The sequence below is a fragment of the Aulonocara sp. 'chitande type north' Nkhata Bay genome, linkage group LG10 (assembly GCF_057382095.1).
Source record: "Aulonocara sp. 'chitande type north' Nkhata Bay isolate Kocher_YH1m ecotype deep benthic linkage group LG10, A_spYH_male_GT1.1, whole genome shotgun sequence".
Taxonomy (NCBI): Eukaryota; Metazoa; Chordata; class Actinopteri; order Cichliformes; family Cichlidae; genus Aulonocara; species Aulonocara sp. 'chitande type north' Nkhata Bay.
In genome coordinates, this window is record NC_141353.1 from 23,996,102 (window position 1) to 24,021,159 (window position 25,058).

General features: G+C 37.9%; 1 protein-coding gene across 2 annotated transcripts in view; it reads right to left on the reverse strand.

Annotated features, from left to right (window-relative positions):
• Positions 1-2,355: 2,355 nt before the first annotated feature.
• gabrg2 (gamma-aminobutyric acid type A receptor subunit gamma2) overlaps positions 2,356-25,058 on the reverse strand; it is a 47,007-nt gene continuing 24,304 nt past the window's right edge. Inside the window, exons 7-10 of one of the 2 annotated variants that reach the window (XM_086309216.1) lie at positions 11,991-12,143; positions 10,073-10,278; positions 8,628-8,651; positions 2,356-6,011 (exon numbers count right to left, since the gene is read on the reverse strand). In XM_086309216.1, the coding sequence (XP_086165342.1) occupies positions 5,733-6,011; positions 8,628-8,651; positions 10,073-10,278; positions 11,991-12,143 (662 nt within the window). In that variant the 3' untranslated portion in view covers positions 2,356-5,732. The remainder of the gene's footprint in view (positions 6,012-8,627; positions 8,652-10,072; positions 10,279-11,990; positions 12,144-25,058) is intronic. The other variant, XM_086309217.1, reaches the window with a different exon arrangement.

The window sequence follows — 25,058 nt, forward strand, 5'->3', positions numbered from 1 at the left end:
TGCCAACACAGAGGCCCAGCAGCCAACTGCTGCTCTGTTTCAAGTGCACTTTCCTGGAAGGAAGAGACACTGGACTAAACCACACTGTGCTACTATGTAAAAAAAAAAGAAAAGAAAAAAATGACACATTAAATAAAAAAAATAAGCTTCTGTTGGGGTTATGTAAGGCTTACATGAAGCATGTTAATACAAAATGCCCTTAGTTGTTTTTTTAACTTAAAGCATCAGCCACCTCCTTTGTTAGAATTATAACAATTTGCCTGGATGCTTATCCATGCAACTGACTTGAAGTATCTCGTTCAGCCATTTGATGTAGAGGATAGACCATTATTAAATATGTTAATATGTGTCCACAATGGATGAGATAAATATGTTGTGAACCTTTTTTTTCTGAGCAATTTACAGATTCACAGTTGAAATAAAAATTACAGTGTTTAACCTCCTAAGACCTGAACTCTTCCACAGCATGCATTTTTAATTTCTCTTTGATATTTGGGCTGATTGGGACCCGATGAATGTAAAAACGAAGAATTACCAGATTTTTTTTTTTAACCTGATTTTTGTTTCTAAGAAAAATGAGAGCCGCATATGAGGACATTCGTTTAAAATTTCGATAGAGCAGTGGCAGTATTATGTCCTCGTAAGTGGATATCAGGTCCTTGTAGTGCAAAATTTTGTATTTTGGTCTAAATAACCCAAAATGTGATGTCCACAAATGTGGATGCCAGGTCCTAGGAGGTTAATGTTTTTTGTTTGTTTGTTTTTTACAACTGAGTGGGAAAAAAAACAAACTGGTGTCTAAGTTTCAGGACTGTTGTAATATATTGCCCTTATATTGCCACCACAGCATTGTTGAAGATGACAGAACTTGCTTTAGTGGTCATACAAATATCAATATCAATATAATAATATAATATATAAGTGACATAATTTTACAGATACAGATTGTTTTTAATACTTTTGAGTAATTTACGTTTTAATAACCTGGCAATGATAAGACTTGGCTACAGGTTTTGTTAGCCAAGAAAATTATTTTTTCAATGATCATTTTAACTTCTGTGATTTCCCAGACTTGAGTTTTGTTGAGCTGACAGGTGCTTTCCTTCTTTTTAAAAATATGTCAGATTATTGATTTTGGCCACTATCCAAGTTGTTCTGGTTGCTCTCATGGGTTTCTTTTTGTTTTATCACTTTAATGATAATTGAATCAATATCTCTTTAGAGCCCGTGTTGAGAGTTACAGCAAATAGCTGACAAATACAATTTGGAATCAACTCCAGATCTTACATCTGCTTCACCTGGCCACAACACTGCTTTTTTTTTGTCAAATCTTGACTTACCTTTGAGCCTCTGAAAATTAATAAATAAAGCTCTTGTAATTCCCAAACAGTTCATGTAAAACTTAAAGCTCTACTTCAGTCACATCCACTAAAATCCACTTACATGGTATGCAGAGTCAAAATTACAACAATGGTGTGATTGTCCAATATTGTTGGCCTTGATTGTAACTTGCAGTAAGCAACCCTGCAAAATACTGCTTATTTTGCCATTGAGTGCTGCTTGATGTTGCTGGGCCCAGTGATGTGAACCTTGCCCTGCCCCACATGAAAAATGTTCTCCCGAGCATGGTTCAGCTGGACTTGGGCAAATTAAACATGCAACCCAAGCATGGAACTGCAAACAATGAGTGCCTCTGTAGAAATTGGTTTTTTTTAATGCATAAACAATACACGACCTGATAGTGTGTCACTGTTTCTACTGTTTTGGCACAAAATGCATAAAAACATGAACCTTGTGTTCTGCAAGAGCACTTTTAAAACTGCATGTGTGCGCATTAAAGAGAGCACGAGAAAGAGACAAGGTAAGATTGTTTACTAAAAGGCAAGCTTCCAAGAAACAATGGCAGCATCTTTATGCGAGGTGTAAAGGAAAGTGCAAAATTTCCCTAAGCACAAAAAGCTGTTAGAGAACAGCTGAGAAAACGATACTGCCAAATACTTGCAAGAGGTGAATGGTGATGGCAGTAACTGAAAGTGCTGGTACAGTCAGAGAATTACAAAAGCAAGGGCTCCATTCTTGGTGGAAAAAACCCATGTGAGATGACTGAAATGTAACAATAATTTTTAAAAACTGGATAAGAATGATCCAGATGCTCAGTGATTACTTCAATAATTCTGTTGTTATTACAGGATAATTAACCCCAATATATAAACTGTGTGAGGAAGGCAGAGTATTCAAGCAGGGGCAGGGGAACACACTGACCACTGTACACCCCACAATAATAACAACAACAACAGCATTAATGATAATAATAATAATAATGATAATAATAATAAATGAACCTGTACACACTGATAAATGCGACCATTTTATTGTAAAATTCCACAGCTATGTGCAATTTTCTTATGAAAAGGACTTTTATCTTCACATATATAATTTATTATGCAGATCCTAACAGAATTGATCAGTGCCCATTTTATACAATAACCAAATTTACATAGATGAGAGACAACTATTATACTGTATGTATGGAGAATCGTGTGAAATGTGTTTAGCCTTAGAATACCTTTTACTGGGCTCTGTGATTCCAGCGCTTATTTTCTTTTCTGCAGTTTGACAAAATACACACATTAGAAAATATCAACATGTGCTGTTCACATATATGTCTCATTTGTGGGTCCCAAAAGAAATAAAATCACATCAAAAAGAAGTACAGTGTTAAGTGTCCATGTCAATGCAAGCAAAGGATTAAGGATTCACCTGCAGATGAGCGAGTCCCAATTCTTTGAAACGTCCCTTTTAAACCTCAAACATGTTCAGCATGCACGCTACTGAGAATAAACACACTTGAGTACCTCCCACACAATTTTCTATCTCTACATTTTCTGTAGAGCACACACAAACAACAGAAATCAATCAACAAGCATCTATTATGGAAAGAAAAATATTTCATAATATATATATTTTTAACCTCAGCACACGCTCTCATCGGCATTAATAAGGTACGTCACACAGTCAAGTAATTTCCATTTTACCTTGATCGTTTTTATTAGTTTCATGTTCATTCGAGCATAGCTGATGATTTTGGTTCTGCATCATGTCAAATTTGAACTAAAAAAAAAAAAGAAATCCAGGGCACCTGCTAATCCATCCCGCAGGGCAGCATTTGTATTTTTTTTTTTAAAGAAAACCCTCATCTTTTATCATGTCTTTTCTTTTACAAAGTAGTATATGATGATATTAAAGTTAGATATTCTCTATTCAGTGTGTGTCAGTTTGGCACTTTATAAGATGTAGTCACTCCATTACACTTCTTTAAACAAACACTGATGAGGACCAGTTTACATTGCTACTGACACACTTGGAAACCCTAAAGATGTGAGAAATAGCATATGTATACACTGAAGACAGATTCAGACTACTGGGTGGTAGCTTTGTAACACAACAGGACAACCATTTAATACAAAAGGGAAAGAACTGTAAGAAATATGACATTATCTGGTAAATACATATATTTGTATAACCAGAGATGCTTTATTTATTTCAGATGTCAAGACCAAAGCAAACCAATGAGATGGCTGGAAAAGTGAACGCAATTAATAGTCATTTAGACAAGCAAATGTTCTTCTTCTGGTGGCTTGGGAACTGTTTTTGTATATTTATATATATATTTTTCATTAAATAAAGTCTACTACTCAGAAGATGCACAACAGGTAATGCCGCAAGCCACTAATTTAACAAATATAACAGATTGACAGGCTTTTGTGAGAGTAGTGTACACTGATCACAACAAAACACAAGATAAATAAGCTCAAGCTCCATTGACACACTAAACAAAAATGTATCTTTGATATAAATGACAGCACTCTGCGTTTCTTTTCAGGGGCTATATGAGCATAAAATGCATTTTCTTTCAAGAAATAAATAAATGCCAGCAATGGATAAATAAATAAATACCCCAATTCCCCCAAATATTCTACATGGTTGGTAAAACCATAATATAATAGGTGTGATATACTTTACGTTGATATAATAGCAATGTTGAAATGACAAAATATATACCCTTTACAAAATATCCCAAGGGCTTGACCAGTTTTTTATTCATAATTTATGTACACAATCAGTGAGCTCTCCATTAGTTGCATACTGGTGCCTGCTGTAAGGGATCTGTAAAGTGGATTGTACTGTATCATACATAGCATTTACAGTTCAGAAATGTTTCATTTATTTTCTGCTCTCTATACATTCAGACATTTGATTAATGGAAGAAAAAAAATAAATACTGAAACAATACCAGACTTCTTCTCAGCCTTTTGAATATCTCTTCCCACTACGAATGAGATACATTCTCAATGTGATTCTTCTCAAAGACACAGGAAATGAAATGCTTGATAAAAAAAAAAAAGGTTACATCTGTTCTTACGCTTGAATAAAAGCCTCGTTTTCTTCTTGTAATCTTTGCAGAATAACAAAGAGAATGAACCTTTAACTGCAAAGATTGCACAATGCCCTACAGCTGTCTGTAGATTAGTTGAAGTATCCTCAAAAGTAAAACTCAGGCTCTGAATATCCTGCTGCAGTTACCACTCTGACAAACTTCCATAACTAAAAACACAATAGCATGGTGTCATGTTGCAAATATGCACTTTTACAGCAACCGGAGAAAGGGATGAAGTGTAAGCTAGTGGCTGCAAGGTAATTGACTAAACCAGTTTTCTGCCCTGGGATGATCCTCCCACCTGTAATCGTGAGGGATTCCTCAACTTAACATTTTCACTGTGTCACTTTCTGAATTTTCATAAAAAAAGAAGAGTATCCTGAATGATTATTAGTGCTTGTTTTCTTATTTTCCATAGCCAACAGTAGAAGACCATAAAATAAGTTGCTTTTTGGCCCGAAAGGTGCATGCAATAAATGTAAACCACTATGCAATAGTAAAATATATACAGTGTCTGTACAGTAGAAGTCCATAAACAGCATCACCACACTTTGACCACACTAAACAAATAAATTTGAAAAAAAAAAAAAGTAATATTCTCATGTCAGTGTCTAACAGCTCTGTTAAAGTGCTTCGGATTTTGTTTTTTAGTAAGTGAACAAAGAAGTATGAACATAATTAAAAGTACAGTCAATGCAAAAGATGTTATGTATTATTACTCACCATAAACTGGTCACACTCTTTTTGTTTTGATTTAGTAATAATCATTTATAAAAACACATCGATATCACTTTGATTTCTGCAAAGCACTCTGATCTTCTTTTTAATTGTCCTCTGAAACCTATTGACTTTTTCTGATGAATACTTGATCTGACATGATCCAAACTGCTGTTATTGAATTACTAATTGGTTCTTGCAAAATGATCTTTTATCTAATAAAACAACTGGTAAACCCCCCATTGAGACGTATCTTTCAAATTTCTAATTCAAAAATAAAGTGGTGAAAATGAAACAAAACTTTGTTTGATCTCTTACACAATCCATAGTTCCTCAACACATCTATAAACCTTTTCACACCAGTTAAATGTAATGCTACAACATTTGCAATGTCTGTCAGAGTTCTTTGATAAAATAAACAAGATTTAATTGGATTAAAACAAAAGAAATAGAAGAAATGCTATAATCAAATCTCTGGGTATTTCAGTGGGTCCCCTCCTCCATAAAGTCACTCGTTGGCGCAGAGCATATGTAGAATGTAATGGACTGTATGATAAGGCTGGATACACACCTGCGCCTAGAGATAGAGATAGGAGACCCAGTAGACCAGGTTGAAGAGAGCAAATGCAGTGGGGAAAAAGATGCGTGCATAAGAGTCTATCTTGGCGATGCGAATGTGCAACCTGCCGTGCCGCCAGGCTCCGGAGCGACAGTCCTCGAAACAACAGAAGAAGCTAGTGCAGTCCTTTCCATCCAGACATTCATAGCCGTACTCCTCGTCTCGCTCCTGCATGTGCGTGGCGTTATTCATCTGAATGGCAGTGGCCGAGCGCGGACGGATGTCCACCGTGGGTGTCTGCATTTAACAGGACAAAATGACGCAATTAGCCACCAGAACCTGAGAAAGCTCTAATGAAGACTTCACTGACATAACAAGGGACCTCATTTGAGCTACCATTTTTTGTCTTCTTCTTCATTTTCAGTCATTAGTCAGCAGAATGTAATTTGCACCTTTAACTTGCCAATGGACCCTTTTAGCATCAAGAAATACAAATAGACCTATAACTACCACCTGTAGTTGTAATTAGTGAGGCTTAAAATGACAAAGGGTCTATCCCCATGGAACCCATGATGCAAATTACACCTTTGGGCTAGGGTGTAATAGGCAGCTGAAGCAATCAGTTAAATTTTAGTACAGTGGTCCATACTGCTTTACTTGCCAGCTATACAAAGCTAGTGCTGGGCAATGGGCCCTCCATTTCTTATTGTGATGCTCTGCATTCAAAACATTACATTAAATAATCCTACAAAATGTCAACGAAAGCAGATGATTATTCATATTTTGTTCTGTGACATTTTAAAGATCTTTTTAACACTCAGTGATTTTGGAACAGAATGGATGTTTTTCTGAAAATTCATTTAAGAGATATGTTGTAACTGGCTTATGATGCATCATGTAGCTAAGAGAAAGCATGTGCTGGCAATTATGCAGCACAAAGCTCAGTATTTTTCCAACCTACTCTTTCTGTAACTAGATGGGTTAAAATAAACCCTCTTTTCAATCTGTGCTCACCACTGCAGGGCACACGGCTTTCATTTGTTAAGGTTTCTAAAATAGGACAGTGACATCAGTCACTTGTTGGTCCTGTCATTCTAAAGAGAGACAATTAGTATTCAAATAGACCATTTTCATTAGCCTTTATCTTCAAATGCCATGTCACCTTTGCACAAATTGGAAGTCTTGCTGCTTGGCAGATTAAATGCTTTTCTTCCCTTTGACAAAAGTTTCCTTGACCTTGCTGATAAACTAGGGTGTCAGCCTCATGCTTTAAAAGGAGTCTGTTAGTTAAGTGTACTCCAAGAATTTCGTATGCTCTCCCACTGTAAAAACTAAAGATTTAGATTATTTCTCAGATATTGTCTCCATTATGGAGAGACTATAGATAGCTAACAGGGACGATAATCTATAATTTTGCACTCCATATTTGGAGTGCCAGTGTAGTCTATAAGTGACTGCACTTACACTCCAATTATAGTTTACAACACAAATTCATATTCTGTTTTGTGAGAATATAAACACTTTTAATGAGTTAACAACCATCTCAAAACGGCGAATGCTTTTTGTTTTCATCTGCCTCATTATTGCTTTTGTTCCTTTTCAATATAGTATATAGAAAAGGCATGTTTACTGCAAAAGAAAAAAGAATAATATAAATGCAGTTTTAGTTTAATACACCTCATTATCTGCTGTAAGCATGCAACCATAAACAAGCTTAAAATACAGCTCAAAATAATGTTCATTCCCTGAAACTGAAATTGCCCAGCACTAGTGCAAAAATCTGCTGACCCTTTGAAAAGGATACATAACCACAACAAAATGACGCACAGGTTAGTTTCAGCATTTTGTCCTCTTAACGGACCATATGTGAAGTTAATGACGGGATTAGCAGAGCAGGTTATGGCTCCATTCTCAAAGGGGGATTGGTTGCACTGAAGAAAGCGCAGTGGAAGCTCAAGCAGAAGGAGCATTAACAGCATCCCGCCGCATGGCCTGGTCAAGCTGGGCAATGCTGAGTCGGTGTTAGCAAAAGATATAAAGAAATAAAAACAAAGAACCAACACAGTGGCATTTGCAGCTTTAACCGACTGAAAGGAGACAACCGCTCTGAGAAGACAAAAGATTCAGAAACACTCAGGATTAATACTGCTTATCTAGCTTAAGCTGATAATTTGTAGTAGTGTTTCCACATTGCAAGTGGTGATTTTTAACAACACATTTAGATTCCTGGAAATCTAACTAATCTTACTTTAAATTATTTAGTCTAGAAAAGTATCAGCAGTTTGTGGTTTAAGCTAAATTTAAATCTTTGCTTGCTTTCGCCTACCCTGGACGCTTGTTAGGTGTTTGTCTCACTGTGTGTTAATCCTTTAAATGGTTTCCAATTTAATTTAGACCTAGCACACTGCATGGGTTGTCTATTTCAGTCTGTTAAGGCTCTGCTGACTCTATAGGAAGCGTCAGGTTGAGAAGCCCAACAAACACACAGGTATAGATTAACTGGCAGAAGAAGGGAAAGAAGAGGAAGCTATTGTAGCAGCTGCTAGTTCGCTGTGGTAACAACAACAACAAAGAGTGAAACAGGACAGAGGGAGCCAGAATTAAGTCCACACTGAGCCTGGAATATTACATTCTTCCTGACATGGGATGTGTGGGATGCTTATTTGAATTTTAAACACTGCAAGTATGTCTGGCTGGCTGCCTCCGCACTGTGCACTGCAGAGCGCCCTTTTTAATGCTATCTGTGATACCTATTTAGTAAATGAGGAGGAGTACAGTAAGAATGCAGGTAGATAAAGAGGGAATATAGAGAGGTGTATCAGCTTTAGAACAGACAGAAAAAAGCAGTGAGGTACTGGGGGCTCAGAGAGCCAAAATGCAGCAGACACATGCAGTCAGACACAGGCAATATACCTTTGAGGAAAAGAGCCGGAGGAGCTTTTGTCCCAACAGGAGAAAAAGAATATGTGGAATTGAAAGAGAGTAACACAACAGGACAAAACAAAACAGAACAAAAACAGAGAATACATGTAAACAGAGAATTAAGAAAATAACCATAAAAAATAAAGAGAAACACAAAGAAAATGTGTGATAATTACACATACTGCACTATTTAACTCAAAATGGAAAGAGAGGATATATATTGCAAGGAGACATACATATTATGAACGGACACAGGGGGAGATGTATGGTAGGATACATGTATTTTACATGCTTCTTAGGCCAGCACTTCCTTAGGAAAACATTACATCCACTTTAATTCAAGCTTTACAAACTCCTTGCGACTGTGACTTCATCGTATCTTCAAGTTTTTAATTACACAGTACTTCACTAGCTTTGTAGTCGGTGTCACTATACGTAGTTTATTTAATTGTAATTCCTGAGAATATTTCAAATTCTTCAAAGGGTCATATCACATGTAGCTGAAACAGCAAATAGTAATGAAATACTAAAATGGAAGAAAAAAAGAAAGCCTCTCTTTGCTTGACTTGGTCTTCCCCTCTGAAATAGCAAACTAGCACTACACCTTCCACTTCATTATTCCTTTATTCACCCGCAAGACATTCTGACTATATGCAAAACCTTAGTTACAGAGCCTACAGCTAAATCACCTCAATTTTCACCACTTTTCATTTGAATGATTCTCATCAACACATGGTGGTGTACTTGATTTAAGCTCTAATATCTTTCACTGAAAAGCCTTGTTAAAACAATTATTATCCTTCCCCCCCAAAAAATGGCTGGAACTTTGTCTTGCCATAAAGTAAATACCACCAGAGGTATATTTAAACATTTTTTTAATTAAAAATTGTTCCTCTTACACAAATCAACTTTAAATGATTAGAGAAAAATTGCTAGTTTTGCTATATACCATAAACATCCTCCAAAATATTAGGTCAGAGATCATGGTCCTTAAACTGAGCTGGCATGATCTCTTGGGAGCTTAAGACTTGTAAAGTATGAGGCAACTCAACTGTCATGTGACCTGGATCTAAATTACAACTGTAGCAGATGTGTAGAGGATTATGAAAGATTTGACCTGCTTGCATTACTCATTGAGTAATTTGGGGTGGCGGCCATTGGGAAAATACTGTCTTAGGAATTCTAAGCACTGTAGAGCTTTTTTGCACCTTATTCCAGTACTGTAACAGAGTGGGGGAGGGGAAAAAACATGTGAAGTGATAATCTGACCATTTATCTAACTAATAATTTAAAATACACATCACAGAAATAGTAAACACTTAATTTTAAAACGTTATTTGTGGTCTCATTGTTAATTCGAAGATCCATAGTTGAGAAACTCCTAATGATTAAAAATGAAAAAAAAAAGTTCAGTTTAGTTTTGGAAAGACACCCACCGGATTCTTCTTCTTCTTGTCCTTTTTGGCACTCGGCTTTCTGTTGCTGACAAAGTAGTGCAGTGTGCCGTACTCTATAAGTGCGGCGAAGACGAAAATGAAGCAGACAGACACAAAGAGGTCCATGGCTGTCACATAGGAAACTTTTGGAAGAGATTTCCTGGCAATAGTACTCAATGTGGTCATGGTCAGCACTGTGGTAATGCCTGGTAATAAAATAACAGGAAAAAGGAAAACAATCAGACCAGTTTTAAATAATGACAGATTACAAGTTCGATTATTCTTGCTATGTATAATTTGCACATCCCAAGTTCCTATTATATGTTTAAAAATGTTCTCTTCATATGCATGATGTCTATGCACTGTATATTGTATCAGTATAAAAGGCAAAAAAAAAGTGTCTTTTGATTTGTTAGCTCTTAACACTGGAATAGCCATGTGGGAATAGCGAGCAGCTGTTTTACTGTTGCCTTGATCCACATAGCTACTTACTGGTTGACATTTCAACTGCAATTGACCACAACAGTGACATACTGCATTGCTATATCCACCATCTGCTAACCCTTTTACTCACTCTGTTGGGCTCTAATGATGATGTAGATGGAGGCAGAGTGATGGCACATGACGAGGAAATGTGTTTGTAAGTACACATACACAGCAGATTACCAACAACACCATCACAATCCCCAAACACCAACAAAAAAGCAACTAACAAGCCCGCCTTCTTCCTCCCTTTTAAATAGACCATACGTGTTAGGGGACTCGCTTCGTATATAAAGAAGATGATTTATGTCTAAATTTAATGTGGCCTGAAGGATATCAGTCTGCGCCAAGATTAACACTGTAGTACTGTGAGTGAATTGATATATTTCTGGATGGCATTGAAGGATTATGAATTATGTCATCTGAATTAATCTGCTTCCTAGCCACCAGGCTCCACGCACCTTCTGCATCATGTTTTAAAAAGGAAATTAAGACATTTCACTCTTGGTATAATTTTAGCAGGGAATTAACTGTGTTATTACTGCAACTGCAAATCACGTCTGGACTCCAGAGGCTGAAAAACAAGAAAACAACCTATTTTTAGAAAGATTAATGACAGACAAAGCAGTGATGGTAGGAAGGTGGAAAGGGGATTTTTGGCCAGAAGGGATTATTTTACATAAAGTTACTCCTTCTAATACTAATAATCACACCACATGGACTTCAGGTCAGGTTTTGGAGCCTCGAGGGTCTAAAAAAAGCTGACAAAAGAATATTTTTTCTTACTCCATCACAAGAAAACCTTTGAGAATGTCCATTAGGGCAAGTTCAAAACCTGAAAAATTCTCTTGAAATTCTCCTTTTTCCCCCTCCCCTTGGTACATGCAGGGTGCCTCTTTGCATTCTGTGAGGAAGCCACCTGCATTATTATTGTGCTGACGAGGCATCTCTGCATCTTCCTTTCTGCATTGCATAATTAATGCCTCATTAAGGCATGCGTGCAAACATATGTGCTAGGACAGGCTCTTCTAATCAAGATGCACTAGATTCCTAAGCAGATGTGTTGCCCCTGACTGGAAACAGCGTATGTGAAAAGAGAAGACAAAATGAAAAGAACAACAAGAAATGGGAAGCTTGAGCAGACTGTTTTACAATATGAGTGTGCTGCCTAATCACCACAGAAGTCAGATGTGTTTTACCAGGGGGAGTAATTAAAGCAAAGATTGTGTCAGGGTTAAGTGGACTGATTGAAAAAAAAAAGAATTAAAGCAATTCTGATAAAGCCTTGTGATTTTTACACAAAGGAGACATATCTATAAAAGAACAAAAAAAGCAAAAACATTTAATTCATATTCATTTTTCTTTGCTGATGAACTTGCATACTTTTGCTTTAAACAGTCAGAGGCAGCAATGACATCATGTTTTTTTTCCTTACCTAATGATGTCCTGGCAGGCACTGCATCCTTGTTGATCCAAAATGAGACCCAGGAGAGGACAACAATAAGTGTGCATGGGATGTACGTTTGGATTGTAAAGTAACCCATTCTCCTGCTCAGATCAAAGTACACAGTCAGCACCACATAGTCTCCTGGACAGACATACAATACAAGAAGAGGGTAAAAAGAGTGAGAGCATGGAAATGTATAACAAGGCATCAGGAAGATAACACACGAAGCATACAGTTTACTGTGTGCGTTATTTATGTTATCATGTAGTGTAAAATATGCAGAACTGAGAAGCGTGATTAGTATCAAGAACTGATTCACAGTCCATACAGAAGTACTGTAGGACCAGTGCGAGTTAAGCAATTTCACACTGTCTGCTTATGAAGAAGGCAGCTCAAAGAATGCTGTCAAAACAGAAACACCAAGCATAGATTAGACAAACTGTTAGGTCTTCAATACTTAATGTTGTGTAACCACAGTCTTGACTGCATGTCTGCCCAAGGCAACCTGAGATCTAAAATGGAACAGAGCGATTCAGAGAGCTGAAGCTGGACTTGCTTGGATGCACAAACACAAACGCTTGTCTCCTGCCAGTATTTAGCCGGAACATGAACACCACCGTCCAGCTGATGATGAGCCATCCCTGGGCTGGCTAGCTGACTCAAGCAGATGTTGGGTGTTAAAAGGTTGAGGTTAGCTGAGCCCAGAAAGACCTGACCCCGACAATATGGATGATCTAGCCTGCCTGTTTAAAATGCATGCTAAGCATGCGTGCCAAACATGCGAGGACTCGCAAATGCACAAATGTTCACACACACACTTTTCAAATGTGAATCTAACATCCTGTAATGAGGTTGAATTGATCATGATCATCTAAATAGAAAGACAGTCATGTTGGAACACGCACAAACACACACGTTGCCTCAGCTTTACAACACAGCTTTACTTGCCAATAGCTACTGTCCATTTTTTTTTTTGCTGTCTACCAATGCACCTGTCTGTTTCTGGGAGTCTAATGACAGTTCACTGCTGGCCTCCAGCTCAGTCAAGATGTCTGCTAATTGATTAACATCACACAATTAACTGTGTCAAGAACCTCCCCTGGCCTCTCGCTATGGCTTGTAACCTGTGGGGCAGGAATATACTCTCTGATATATCTCCGTGCGCGTGTGTGTGTTTAAGCACCCATGGCACACCATAGCCTATGCAGCTGGGGAATGAACAGCTGGCTAATAATTTCTCTCATGACAAAGGGCACACAACACATACTGCAGTGGAAAACAGCCAACATCTGTGTATTTTTCCATTAATGAGAGACAGAGAGAGAAAGCGAGGAGGCTGTCAGTGTTTATTATGTCTGCGGCCATGCGCAGGCTGTATATCGCCACAGACCTCATAGCAACTGCACAAGGGCCAAATCTTCGTGATGTATTCCAGCACACACCCCTTTCATTCACCTGGCCATCGATGGCGTCATCAAATAAGCACTGTGTAATAACCCCAGCAGCACAACTATAACTGTTCATATCGCCATGTGTGTTTTCTATCGATGCAGGCAGGTGCACGAGATATTATAGTGCACTGACTGGATTTGTAAGATTACAGGAGAGACACAAAGGCTGCTCTCAGGGGTCAGGCGGCTCAGTGTTTTGTTTTTATTAATATTACATTAGCAGGGGCCCAAAACCGAGACCCTTGACAGCTGAGAAGCCTCCAGTTTATACGCTTATTTCAGCTTTGTCAGCAGCACAAAGCCTCCTTCAGATTTTCCCAGACTCATAACAATAATGGAGTTTCCACCACAGGGGTGAGGTCGGTTGGTGTAAGACCCTTCTGCTCCATGCTTCTCTTCATCTGTTTGCTGGTTTCATTACAGGCCGCAGCACTTGCCAAAAAGACACTCTGAGGAGGTGTTATCGACCGATGCCCTTTATTCTGGCAGCGCGATGTGTTAGTATCAGAACGTCTGCCATTACAGCCCTGTAGTATTGCAGCAGTTTGTTAATCATGTCTCTAGTCCACTCAAAACAAAATGGCTTCCAGCTCCCTGGCTAGTTTAAGTTCATCACGCCACAACGTACTTTAACTGTAAGTAAATTTAGTCCCTCAGATTTAAAGTCACAACACTCAGGTATATTGTTGTGCAGCGCTTTGTAAGCCTTGTCCCGAACATTGCAAACACAGAGGTGATGCTTGTATTAAATATATGCAAAATCAGTGTTACAGAAATATTTTCAACCCATTGTGACAGAGAATCAAAGTGGGAATAATAGTGTGAGAATTTTAAACTTGATCCCCCATAAAGTGTCATTCAGTGGTGTGAAGAATTATCTGTGGTATGAATCCACACGCTCATTGGCTAACGGCTAATCACACATCAGCAGCCAATGAGTGTGCGGTGTCACATGTTGCATTCCTAAATGTTCACCTCAATGCTTAAATACCAGAAATCCGTGGGTGACATTACAACAGCTAAGACCATCTTTTACACTGTCTATGTTGTTTACGTTTGTAATTACAAATGAGCATCTAATCCAACAGTAATTGAATTAGTATCACAGCATGGAGATTTTTGAAAATCTTGTAGGAGCATTTAAAAAAATCAACAAAGGAGAACCAGACTAATGCTTTAAGTTCAATTATTTCTGATATTTGTACCTTTTTACATTTGTTGCTGTTGGAAGAACAAAAGTTTGGTTTTGCCAGCATTCCTGCATATCTCAGTTTTTGTATACTTGTCCACTTGTGTACTCTCTGATATAGCTCAGTGTTTGTGTGTGTGTGTGTGTGTACATGAGGTTATATTCTACTGCGCTGGAGCTGGAATGTCAATCATCTAAACATCTATGTCCACTCTCCCTCTAACTGAGGTGCTCAAACTAATTTTAACTCAAACACATGAGGTTTTTTCTATCTTCACAGTGTCTCTAGAAAGCGTTCCCTTTCTAACGCTGCTAATGCTACCGATAATAATACAGGTGTGATACTATTTATTAGATCTCACAACTTTCCATGTGCATCTAATAATATCCACATGTTCAGTGATACACTAAGTCTTTGATTCATCTTCATCATTGCGTTCAACGTCATGTTCTAACTTCTCCAGTAACACACAAATCTCACTTTCTCCTTTCTTTGCCACTCTTTCACTGACATTCGTGCCAACCCTTCCAGTCTTATTGCATAATTGCACCACTATCAATTCAGCCCAACCTTTTCTGTTTATAATTTAGGAATGATGAATGGTGATGACAGCTGCGTGGGGAAAAAAAAAAATCAACCATGCAGCAAAAAGCTCAAAACTATTGTTTACATTAAGATATGTTTTCACCTATTTTTATTAGGATCACACGTTTTCTTGGCAAAAGTGATTTACTTCGAGCTGATGCAATCTACAAAAAGCAATAAAAACTCGGCAGGCACGATCATTCATCAGAAAAGAGTGTTGCTTTATTGTTAAAAGCCGCAGAGACAACACACTAGATACAATTAGACGCACACAAGAAACAAAAAGAGGATCAGTCTTCCAGTATGAACCTTCTACTGTGGTGTAACAGTAGATACATTTTATTATAAACACACATTTGCTCTATCGTTATGTGTTTGATACACGAGTATACACAATCAGTGTGACCATACAATATTATAAAATAGCCCCAGTAGGTCAAAAGAATGAAACATTTTAATTCTGGATTGCTGACCTTAGGGGAAAAAGAATGTCATATGAGAATATCATTCTGCTGGCAGCCAGGCTTTAAATTGGTGTAGATATGGATGGGCAGGGAGGACCTGAGGCACATGCTGGCCATCCAGTGAAAGCAGACAAACCAGACACACTGCAGAGCTGCTGACAGGCTGTCTTACTGAGCTCTTCTCCTGTCAAGGGTCATGTATATCGGAGGTGACAGCAGATGCTATTGTCCGTTTGTGAGAAAGAAAGGAGTTTTGTTAATGACCAGCGTAAAGCCACAGCTGGTTGCCAGGGTCAACAAGACGAACAGGCAATGTTAACGCAGCACTTTCGCTGACATGACTACAGGTTATGTAGAAGTGATTAACTAGTTGCAATCCCTTTGCATTTTGCCTCCATAGCCTACAGAAGCTATTCTTCCCCGACAGTGGGCGGCAAGATGATGTCACAGGAAAAGAAAAGAAAAAAAGAAGAAAAAAAAAAGGATTAAAAAAAGCACCGCATTGTCATGGTGAGTAACTGCGGCAACACAGCAGCATGATTAAACACCAGGCAGGAGTCTACACAGTTTGATTGCCTTGTTGTTAACATTGTGTTTACTGTGACAGGGACAGATGATTATCCCTCTCCCAGACACACTAATAGCTCTCAAATTATTGAGAGCAAGACTGTTTGTAGGATTTATGACAGGTAGTCAGAAGCTGGCGAACCTATTTTTCATATAATTATTTGGCCAGTTTAGCAAAAAAAAGAAAAAGAAAAGGGAAAGGTAACACAAATTAATAAAACTTAAAACACTAAGCAAGGATTTTCAAGGTATTTACCCAAGGGCCCTATTTAAAATGAGGCCTTAAGCTGAAAATGTAGAGGCTACATTATCGCAGTTTTAATTTTACATTTTCATTTATGCTTCAGTGGCTCGTACGAAACACATTTATAATTAATCAAATCGCCACAGCAGGTCAAGGGACAGCTGCCTATCATGCCAATTTGGTATTCCAGTGTGGGCTGCACATTTTTGTGTAGAAAGTATTTCATCTGAGGCTATGAAGAACATCTTGTTCATGTTTCATCCTTTTTCAAACCCCGTAAAATATTGTATTTCTCTAAAGAATCTTTAAGGCATCTAAAACGTGTGAGTTTATTTCTGTCATATCACATAATTAAAAACAAGGACAAGACATTCCTCACTTATTTCTTGGTCTCCCCTCATTTTATCAGTTTCCCAGCTTACCTTGTCTAAAAATGGCTTCATTATTTCTTATTCACACACTGAGTAGAGATGCGATTCACACTCATTACATAAGCTTGAAGTTCAAACTCTCACTCGTTTTATTCCAGTGTTTAATGCATCGCTTCCCCCCCACCACCACCACCACCCCGAGTCTCATTTTCTGTTTTAATCACTTTTGGCTGGGTGACAGGACTTATTCGCACTCAACAGTCACGACACTAGTGGAAAGACTTATTTGTGCTTCTTCAAAAAAAAACAGTTTGACTACAATTCAAAATAAACAAGTCGTCTGGTAAAAGGTGACAAGAACAGAGATAGCACGGCTAATAATCACAGAGGACTTTTTCAGAAGCCGTAAGTAAGGGGAGCTAATCAGTTTAGCTTCATATTTGTATTTTAAAAAGGAAAGTAAAGTCTAAAAACACACACGAATGAACTGTTGACTTGATACTTCTAGACATGTAGTCAGAAAGAAAAAAAAGCGGAGAATATTTGCAACTGTTCTCAGTAATATAGTAAAGCGCATATTTATGATTTAGCTTTTATGTTTTGCTTTGGTACACACACACACACATACACATATACACACACAGCAAAAATAACAAGTTGTTCAATTTAAATAATTAACAGCAGCTAAACTATTTTTATGTCTGAGTGTCTGAAAGCTTTCCGGCTAAATCTAAAATTCAAGGACATGGTGGCAGAGCATATATTTGCATAAGTAAGAAACAATCAAGTGTAAAAACATCAGAGCATTAAGATTTTGTCATCAAATATTCAACTGAAGAAAAATCTATAGGTACCTCCCGATCCCTTTTAGAAATGCCAGCAATAGATTTAAGACTTGCTTTAAAATATCAGAACATAAAATGACACTGACAAATTTGGAAATTGTAATTTCCTTATTTCTTAACAGACTCACTGATCAGAGCAGATTCTAACCCCTTGCTTTTGTCCAAGTAGGGATTCAGTTATTTACTTGAGTTTTGGACTGAAAACACTGAGAGCAGTTAATCAGCATTTACTAGATATTATGTTATCGCAGTGTCAGGTTTAAAGGATCATCGACTGCCTGAAAATTAAAAATTAAATAAAATGTATGTATATATATATATATATATATATATATATATATATATATAGCAGGAATTTTCAGATATAATGGCACAATATACTGGTCCACAGTATATGGATGTTTAAATGTATATTGGATGGATAAGCTCAGAGAAATACTCTGTGAGACAAGACAATCAGTGCTCATTGTACTGCCAATAGCTTTGGGCTATTACAGATAAGAGCTTTAGATAACTGGTTTTAAGCTTTCAGTATTATTAATTATATCTGGCTTATGAACTTTATTGCCCAAAACTATAACACTAATTTATGCTTATGTATACTCAGTCTAAGTGGTGCTGTCTTAAATACCTTAACAATCTAAAAATCTTGCATGAAAAAACTTTCTTAAAAACAGCATTTTTATTGGAATATATCTATTTGGCAAATGTGCTCCGGGTGCTTAGATTTGCACATTATTCCAGTTATCTTGCATGTACATTGCGCCTCTTGGATAGTTTCACTGAAGCTAAAATATTCATGTAAAGGAAGGTTAATCCTCTTTGTAAACAGAGTCCAAGCTGGGGTGACTTGAGATTTAATTTCACTGCAACCTATGTTAACCTTACCAGTAATAGGTCTGCTTGTGTGTATTAGCCTTATTAGCATAACATGCTCCTTCCAAGGATGTGTATTGTAATATCTTATGCCACATATGACATATTGATACTAAAGAGTTTTGATACAGTAACAGAAAAAAAAACTGTTAAGTGGGTGCTTAGAGTTTGGGTGAGGTGCCATGCGGTGTCACTATGATTATTATTCATGGGAGTCTGCTTACTCTGTTTAATGGCAACTGTAAGTTTTATCCTCTTATGGTGTATATTAACTGGCCAGACACTGAGTATTTCACAAAAAATCTAGCCTTGTGGCTAATTACTTTGAAACACTAAGTTGCAGATTATTACCCAAGGCTAATAAGCTGACTGGGAAGAATAACTAGGGCTCTGGCACGAAACTTTATAACAGTTTATTGAGCAATGAGGGGCTTGCCCTAGGAACAATTGCTCCACAGAGCAGAACTGCTTTGAGCTGCTTTTAGCCTCCAGACCATCTGCATCCATCTAAACCGGGTCACAAGAAGAGATCCCAGAAGTTCATTTGCATTTTTACATTTAGGATTTAGTAATAGCTGCAAAATAGCTAAAAATCCCTCCTTCTCCACAATTCTTTGTGATGACCCAGGACATGAAATTTAAAGCAAGTTTCTGGCCATCCATACCACTACATTACACATAACGATCGATTAAAAATATCACTTTGTATTGCCCTGGCCTTAAAACTGTAGAAGGTAGAAATATATAGCCCTTTTTCCCATAAAAGCACTCTCTGAGAGACAAACTGGAAGGGTGCCTGCATGCACATCCATTTGTGTGTGCACACGCACATGTACACATGCATGTGCATTCTACCCCCCAGTCTCTCCATCCACCACATAAGAAAAATGAGCACAATAACGGTGCATGAATGTTGAGATTAATGCTCCAAAGGTGAAAGTATTGTGTTTAATGCTTAATCCATTATCTATGCTACATCTTCTCTTACAATGGACTTTTTTTTTTGCTCTTCATAATAATTTATACTAATAGTTTTCTTTTGGTATTGGCTCAATCTTTTAAATAGAAAAAATAATGAATAACACTAGTGTTGTAGCATCGTTTGGCATCACTAGACGCAGTTAAAAATGTGAGAGGGCAGTGACACTCAAGTATTAATGTTAAGATGTTAAGACTTTGTCAGGCTGCATAGACGAAGCAATGTGCTGCCTTTGATAACATTATTCTGTCTGCCAGCTACTATCACTCACTGTCTTCAGTTCTTCTCCCTGTGTTCTGTATGGTCTGTCCACCACAAAATAACAAATATCTAACACAGATTGGACTGACAATATAAAATCTCAGACAGATTTAAAAACAGAAAAATCTATTTTTCTAAATCTGCGTTCCTTTCATGTCCCCACAGGCAGCCTTTTACATGCAGGTGATCAATGAGGAGGGAAACAAGAGTCTTATTTTCTCAACGCAATCTCTTCTCCTATGGCCTATCCCCATTCCCTGTTTTTTCATCTTTTTTTCCAGGTGTTAATTACTGGCTTATTAGACTGTTGACTGAGAAAGGCAGAAAGAAAGAGAGCGATAAACAGAGGGGGAGGGGAGGATGCATACAAAGTAGGACACAGGAATACGCCAGGTCCAAAATAAAAATCATCTCTTTGTGCACAAGGGAGAAGGGCTGGAGGCGGAGGGACTCTATAGAGCCAACACTCGTAAATATGAATACTGTTAGTGTATGGGGCAGGTGTATGGAATGTGTATATGGAGCATGGGGGAGGGGATGGGGGGAGTCTGAACTCGTATTTGACTTCACAAAAGGAGAATTCTGGCTGAGTCAGAGCATTTTCACTCCCACTCCTGCCCATCACACCCATCAACCAGAAGCAAGAGGGAGAACTCACAGTGAGAGGGGGTGGGGTAGGAGAGGATTAGGGAGAGTCGTTAGTACTGCAACAGAGTCACAGCATGGATAATAGATTGTTTCAGTGCTTCTTAACCCTTTAGAAACTATAAACCTCTAAGCCTTCAGTCACACACGCTCTAGACTGGCCAGTGACCACATGTTATCAGGTTCTGGTTTGTGTTGTATTTTTGCAAGTTCAAAGCTGCTCAATGAGGAGTTGGCAAATGTTTGCAGACAAGTAGGTATCTTGCATGCGAACTGTGGGTGACTGCTGCTATCTGGTAGTGACCAAAGCAATCACAATGAGATTATCGGAGCAGCACTCTACACTTCTTTCCAATCAATTTCACCTACAAACCAGCAACTACTTGCCAACCTGTCGAGGAACACACATCTTTCCTAGCAAACTGTTGTCACTTCACTGACTTATGTGACTGTTGCTTTGGCAACCCATTTTCACACCAACTGCCACCATCCTCCAGCAGCCACTTGCTGACTGAGGCCATATATATATATATATATATATATATATATATATATATATATATATATATATATGATGCTGATTTGCTTTTCATCACCAACTTATCCACTAGAAAGTAAAATAAAGTGAAATAATTTCATGCAGCATTCTGGATCATATTGTGTGTTATTTGATCAGGGATTCAAAGTCCCAATTTAGTTAGTTTTGTTGCCTTTTGTCTCATTCCATGTTTTCTTTAATTAACCCTGGCAGGCAGTGACAGGCATTCTTGTCTCAACTGTACAAGCTTCTATGAAACTTGGTCATTTTTCATCTTTACATTGCCTTGAATTTCTGCAGTTGAACCTATATGTGACATAAGAATAACCTTGCCTGATCTGGAATAGCAAGACATCAATGCAACATCTTCACATCTTTGTCATGTTTCTTTAAAATATATTTAAAAAATAATTTTATCTATATTTAAAAATAAAACCCTGTTGAATGTGATTTACCCCTGACACAGAACTAAAATATTAATAACTTCTAAAAAAAAAAACCTTTTGGGGGTTCTGTATGTAAGATGACTCAAATGTAATATGGAGAGAAGGGTGGAGAAAAAAGTCCAGATGACGTGGGAAAACAACAAATTTAGCATAAAATATTTTACAGTTCGGATCTGTTTCGGTGAACCTGTATTTTCGAGTTGTCAAGTTGTGGGTGCCTGAGGAATCGATGTTGAATGCCTTTTACAGAGCTACAGGGCTAAAGATGCAAGACTGATTTTCTTTGTCATGCTATTAGCGGAAACCCTTATCACTTTAAAGCAACTGTCTGTATATGAATGTATATATGTGTTCTTGTGCATGTGTGTTTTCATGCATTTTCATTGCTGACTGCTTCCTCTTTCTAAGTCACTTCCTCTCGACCACAATGCCTCCAGATTTGCCCCATCAAAGAATCATCTTCAAACTGAGGAGCTCTGTAAGCTGGAGAAGGCCACTGATGTGTCCCTGGGCTTTCTCCACTCAACCTAAATCACACAGGCGGACGCACACAGACAACAGCACTGCACTGCACGGCATGGCTTTTGGAAGGTCACTCTAAGAATAGCTTCCAATACATTAAAAAAAGGCTCATATCCAGTTGGGAGCACATGCTGAAATGTGCATGCAAGCAAATGGACACAAAAAAACATGCAATAATTCATGGACAAAGGCACGGACCAAAGCACTCATACTGTCAAACACACACAGATATGTTCCACTGGCTGATGCACAAAGGATATATTTGTGCTCAGCTAAAAGGACAGGAAATTAACCACCTCATGTCCGGCCCAGAACGTCTCACATTCACTACTAAGGAAAGTAAAGTTAGCTGCAAAAAGGAAAGACGGCTAATGGCATTGATTTCCTTTATGCTTGGAAGGAAAAACACCTTGCCCATCTAAGAGACTTTATATGCTCATTTCTCTGACTATGGTTATAAATATTATTGTGGTGATATTTCACAGTTAAAGTAAATGCAACACACAGGTGATGTGATTTAGCAGAACTGGAATAAAAATCATTTCTTGATTAAAAGAAAAAAATCTTTACTCATAACGCAACATTTATCTCTGTTCTCTCGCTCTCTTCTCACACACTTGCTTCCCTAATGTATCAACACTGCCACACCCCTCTTGTTTAGCCACTCCCTGCACGCGCACTGCATATAACAATTAATCACGATACGACAATATATCTTTATCTTGTTATGTTTTAAATAAGACACAAGCTTCCAAACTACAGTAAAGCCTCGCATCCCTGTGCACCTGATCTTTGCAAATGTGCGAATCATTGATTCTTTGCAATAATGTTTTACTGCAGACAGATAAATGCTACAACCACCACTCCGTTCCACCCTTCACTGCTCTCTATTTTGTTGTCTTCTCCTTCCCCCATTCAACAACCTTCAGCATCCTTACTTGCTGTTTTTATCTGCGCTTCTGATTATCACTGAACTCCAGCATGGCAGATGGGTGAATAGAGCTTCTGGAACCATGCTTAACCAGGTCACTGAGGGGTTAACTGTAAGGTTAGCTTTGCCCGTAGTGCCTCGGCTGTCTGACATTCAAATCCTCTGCATCTATCTTTTGCCTATCCTGCCCACTGGTCTACTTTTAAGCCTTCATGCTTGTCACAATAAAATATTTTTTCCTTGTATCCCTTCGAGTGTGTGCATGAATGTAAATGCATGTGTCTTTGTGTTTGTGTTCTTTTTTATGATCTATTCATATATTTTTTAAATAATACTCAGGAAAAAAGCAAATACATTAGTGTGGGAGAACAGTGCTGTGACAAGTTGAGCCTGGGAGAGATTGGATTGTCCCACAAAATGAGAGGCAATCTCTTCCTCTGGCTATTTGCTACAGTCATCATTGTCTGGAATGGGCCAATTCACCTGAATGCCTGTCTGCTTAGCTTACCATTATGTGTCCCTCTGTTTCCTTACCTGACCTGTTTCGACTCAGTTCAACTGATTCAACACAGAGCTTGAAATGAAATTAAAATAAGGTTTTAAAAGAATAACTGTAACTAACTATAACCCACCGGGGAGGGCAAAGACACATAATCTTTTTAGCTGGCGGCGATCCAACTGAAGGGCAGTCATCCTGTTCACTACACTTTAGTCTGCAGTCCACTGCTGCAATTAGAAAATGCAGCAATCGCCAGAGAAACAACGTCATGACATAAAAACGACATAAAAAAGGCAAAATATATCATTTGTAGGATATCTTTCAACCATAAGAAGGATTACACTAGTATAGTTATATTTATATATAATACATAAATGTCACATTCTACATGTATAATTATATATATGTGACATTTTAATGCATTTTTGGATAAAATAAAAAAGAGAAAATTAAAAACGAAATGCTATATAATGAAATTCAAAAGTCAGAATAAAATCACGCATTACTGTGCAAAGGCTTTTAGGCACTTGACATGTACAATCAGGAAGGTGTGCAAGTTTCATGTTGCTGCGTGACAGTGATCCCAAACATACAACCAGAGTCATAAAGGCTCTACCGACCCTACCTTGAAAAGCTGCGCCTCGGTGAACTGAACCTGAATGAACTCGTGCTGTTTTAAAGTCAATGGGTGGCTACATCATATTTATTCAAGACATTACTTTAGAGAGACTTCACTTTTAGTGTCTAGCGAAAAAGTAATGCACTGCATTGAACATCAAACGACTTCTCTATTGAATTTACTGCAGTGGAATTAAAAAGCAGACTCTCTACTTTCTAAAATCTACTTTCAAAGATGTGGATTTAGAACTGCAACGATCAAGGGAATGATGCAGAAACAACTAGATCACCAGCTTTGGAGATTTCTAGAATCATTGTTATTATTATTATTATTTTCAAACCTAAGCAGAAAGCTTAATAGGGCTGAATATGATGCAGCATATAAAGTATTAGTCCCGTGCTATGCATTGCGTGACAGTTGAGATGAGTGGGTAATTATAATGCCCTAACTGACTGCTTTTTGAGACAGATGTTGTGTTCACGAATCTTGAAGCAGGTCAGATACCCAAACTGACTGCAAAATGAGACAAGAGGTCTCTCAGCCACAGTCAAGGTTCTCTGCTATGACAAGAGAGCAGATGGCGGTTTGTGGAAATAACAACCCAGATCAAAAGGAGAGAGAGGCAGAGGACTCTGAAAATTCTCCACTACAGCTCATCCTCTTACATAGATTGCCTTTTCATGTTGTCACTTTAAACATTCATTCATTAAAAACGAAAAAAAAAAAAAAAAATCCAAAGACTTTTCTTTCTTTTTTTTTAAATTATCTTACACAAATACAGTTTAAGCATTTGGCATTGTGATGCACATCCTCTACTTACACCAGAATACTCTTTATGCTGCTTTGTGTGTCAGAGAGTGTGCATGCACATAACACTTGGTGACATTCTGCTAAACTGTGGCAAATTATACAATGGCTGGGTGAATTCAGTAACTCCTGTGGGTACTTTGTATATGAGTGCATGCAAGTATGTATATGTCACAGAACAAACTGAAAATAAAGATTTACAACAGCAGTGTGCAT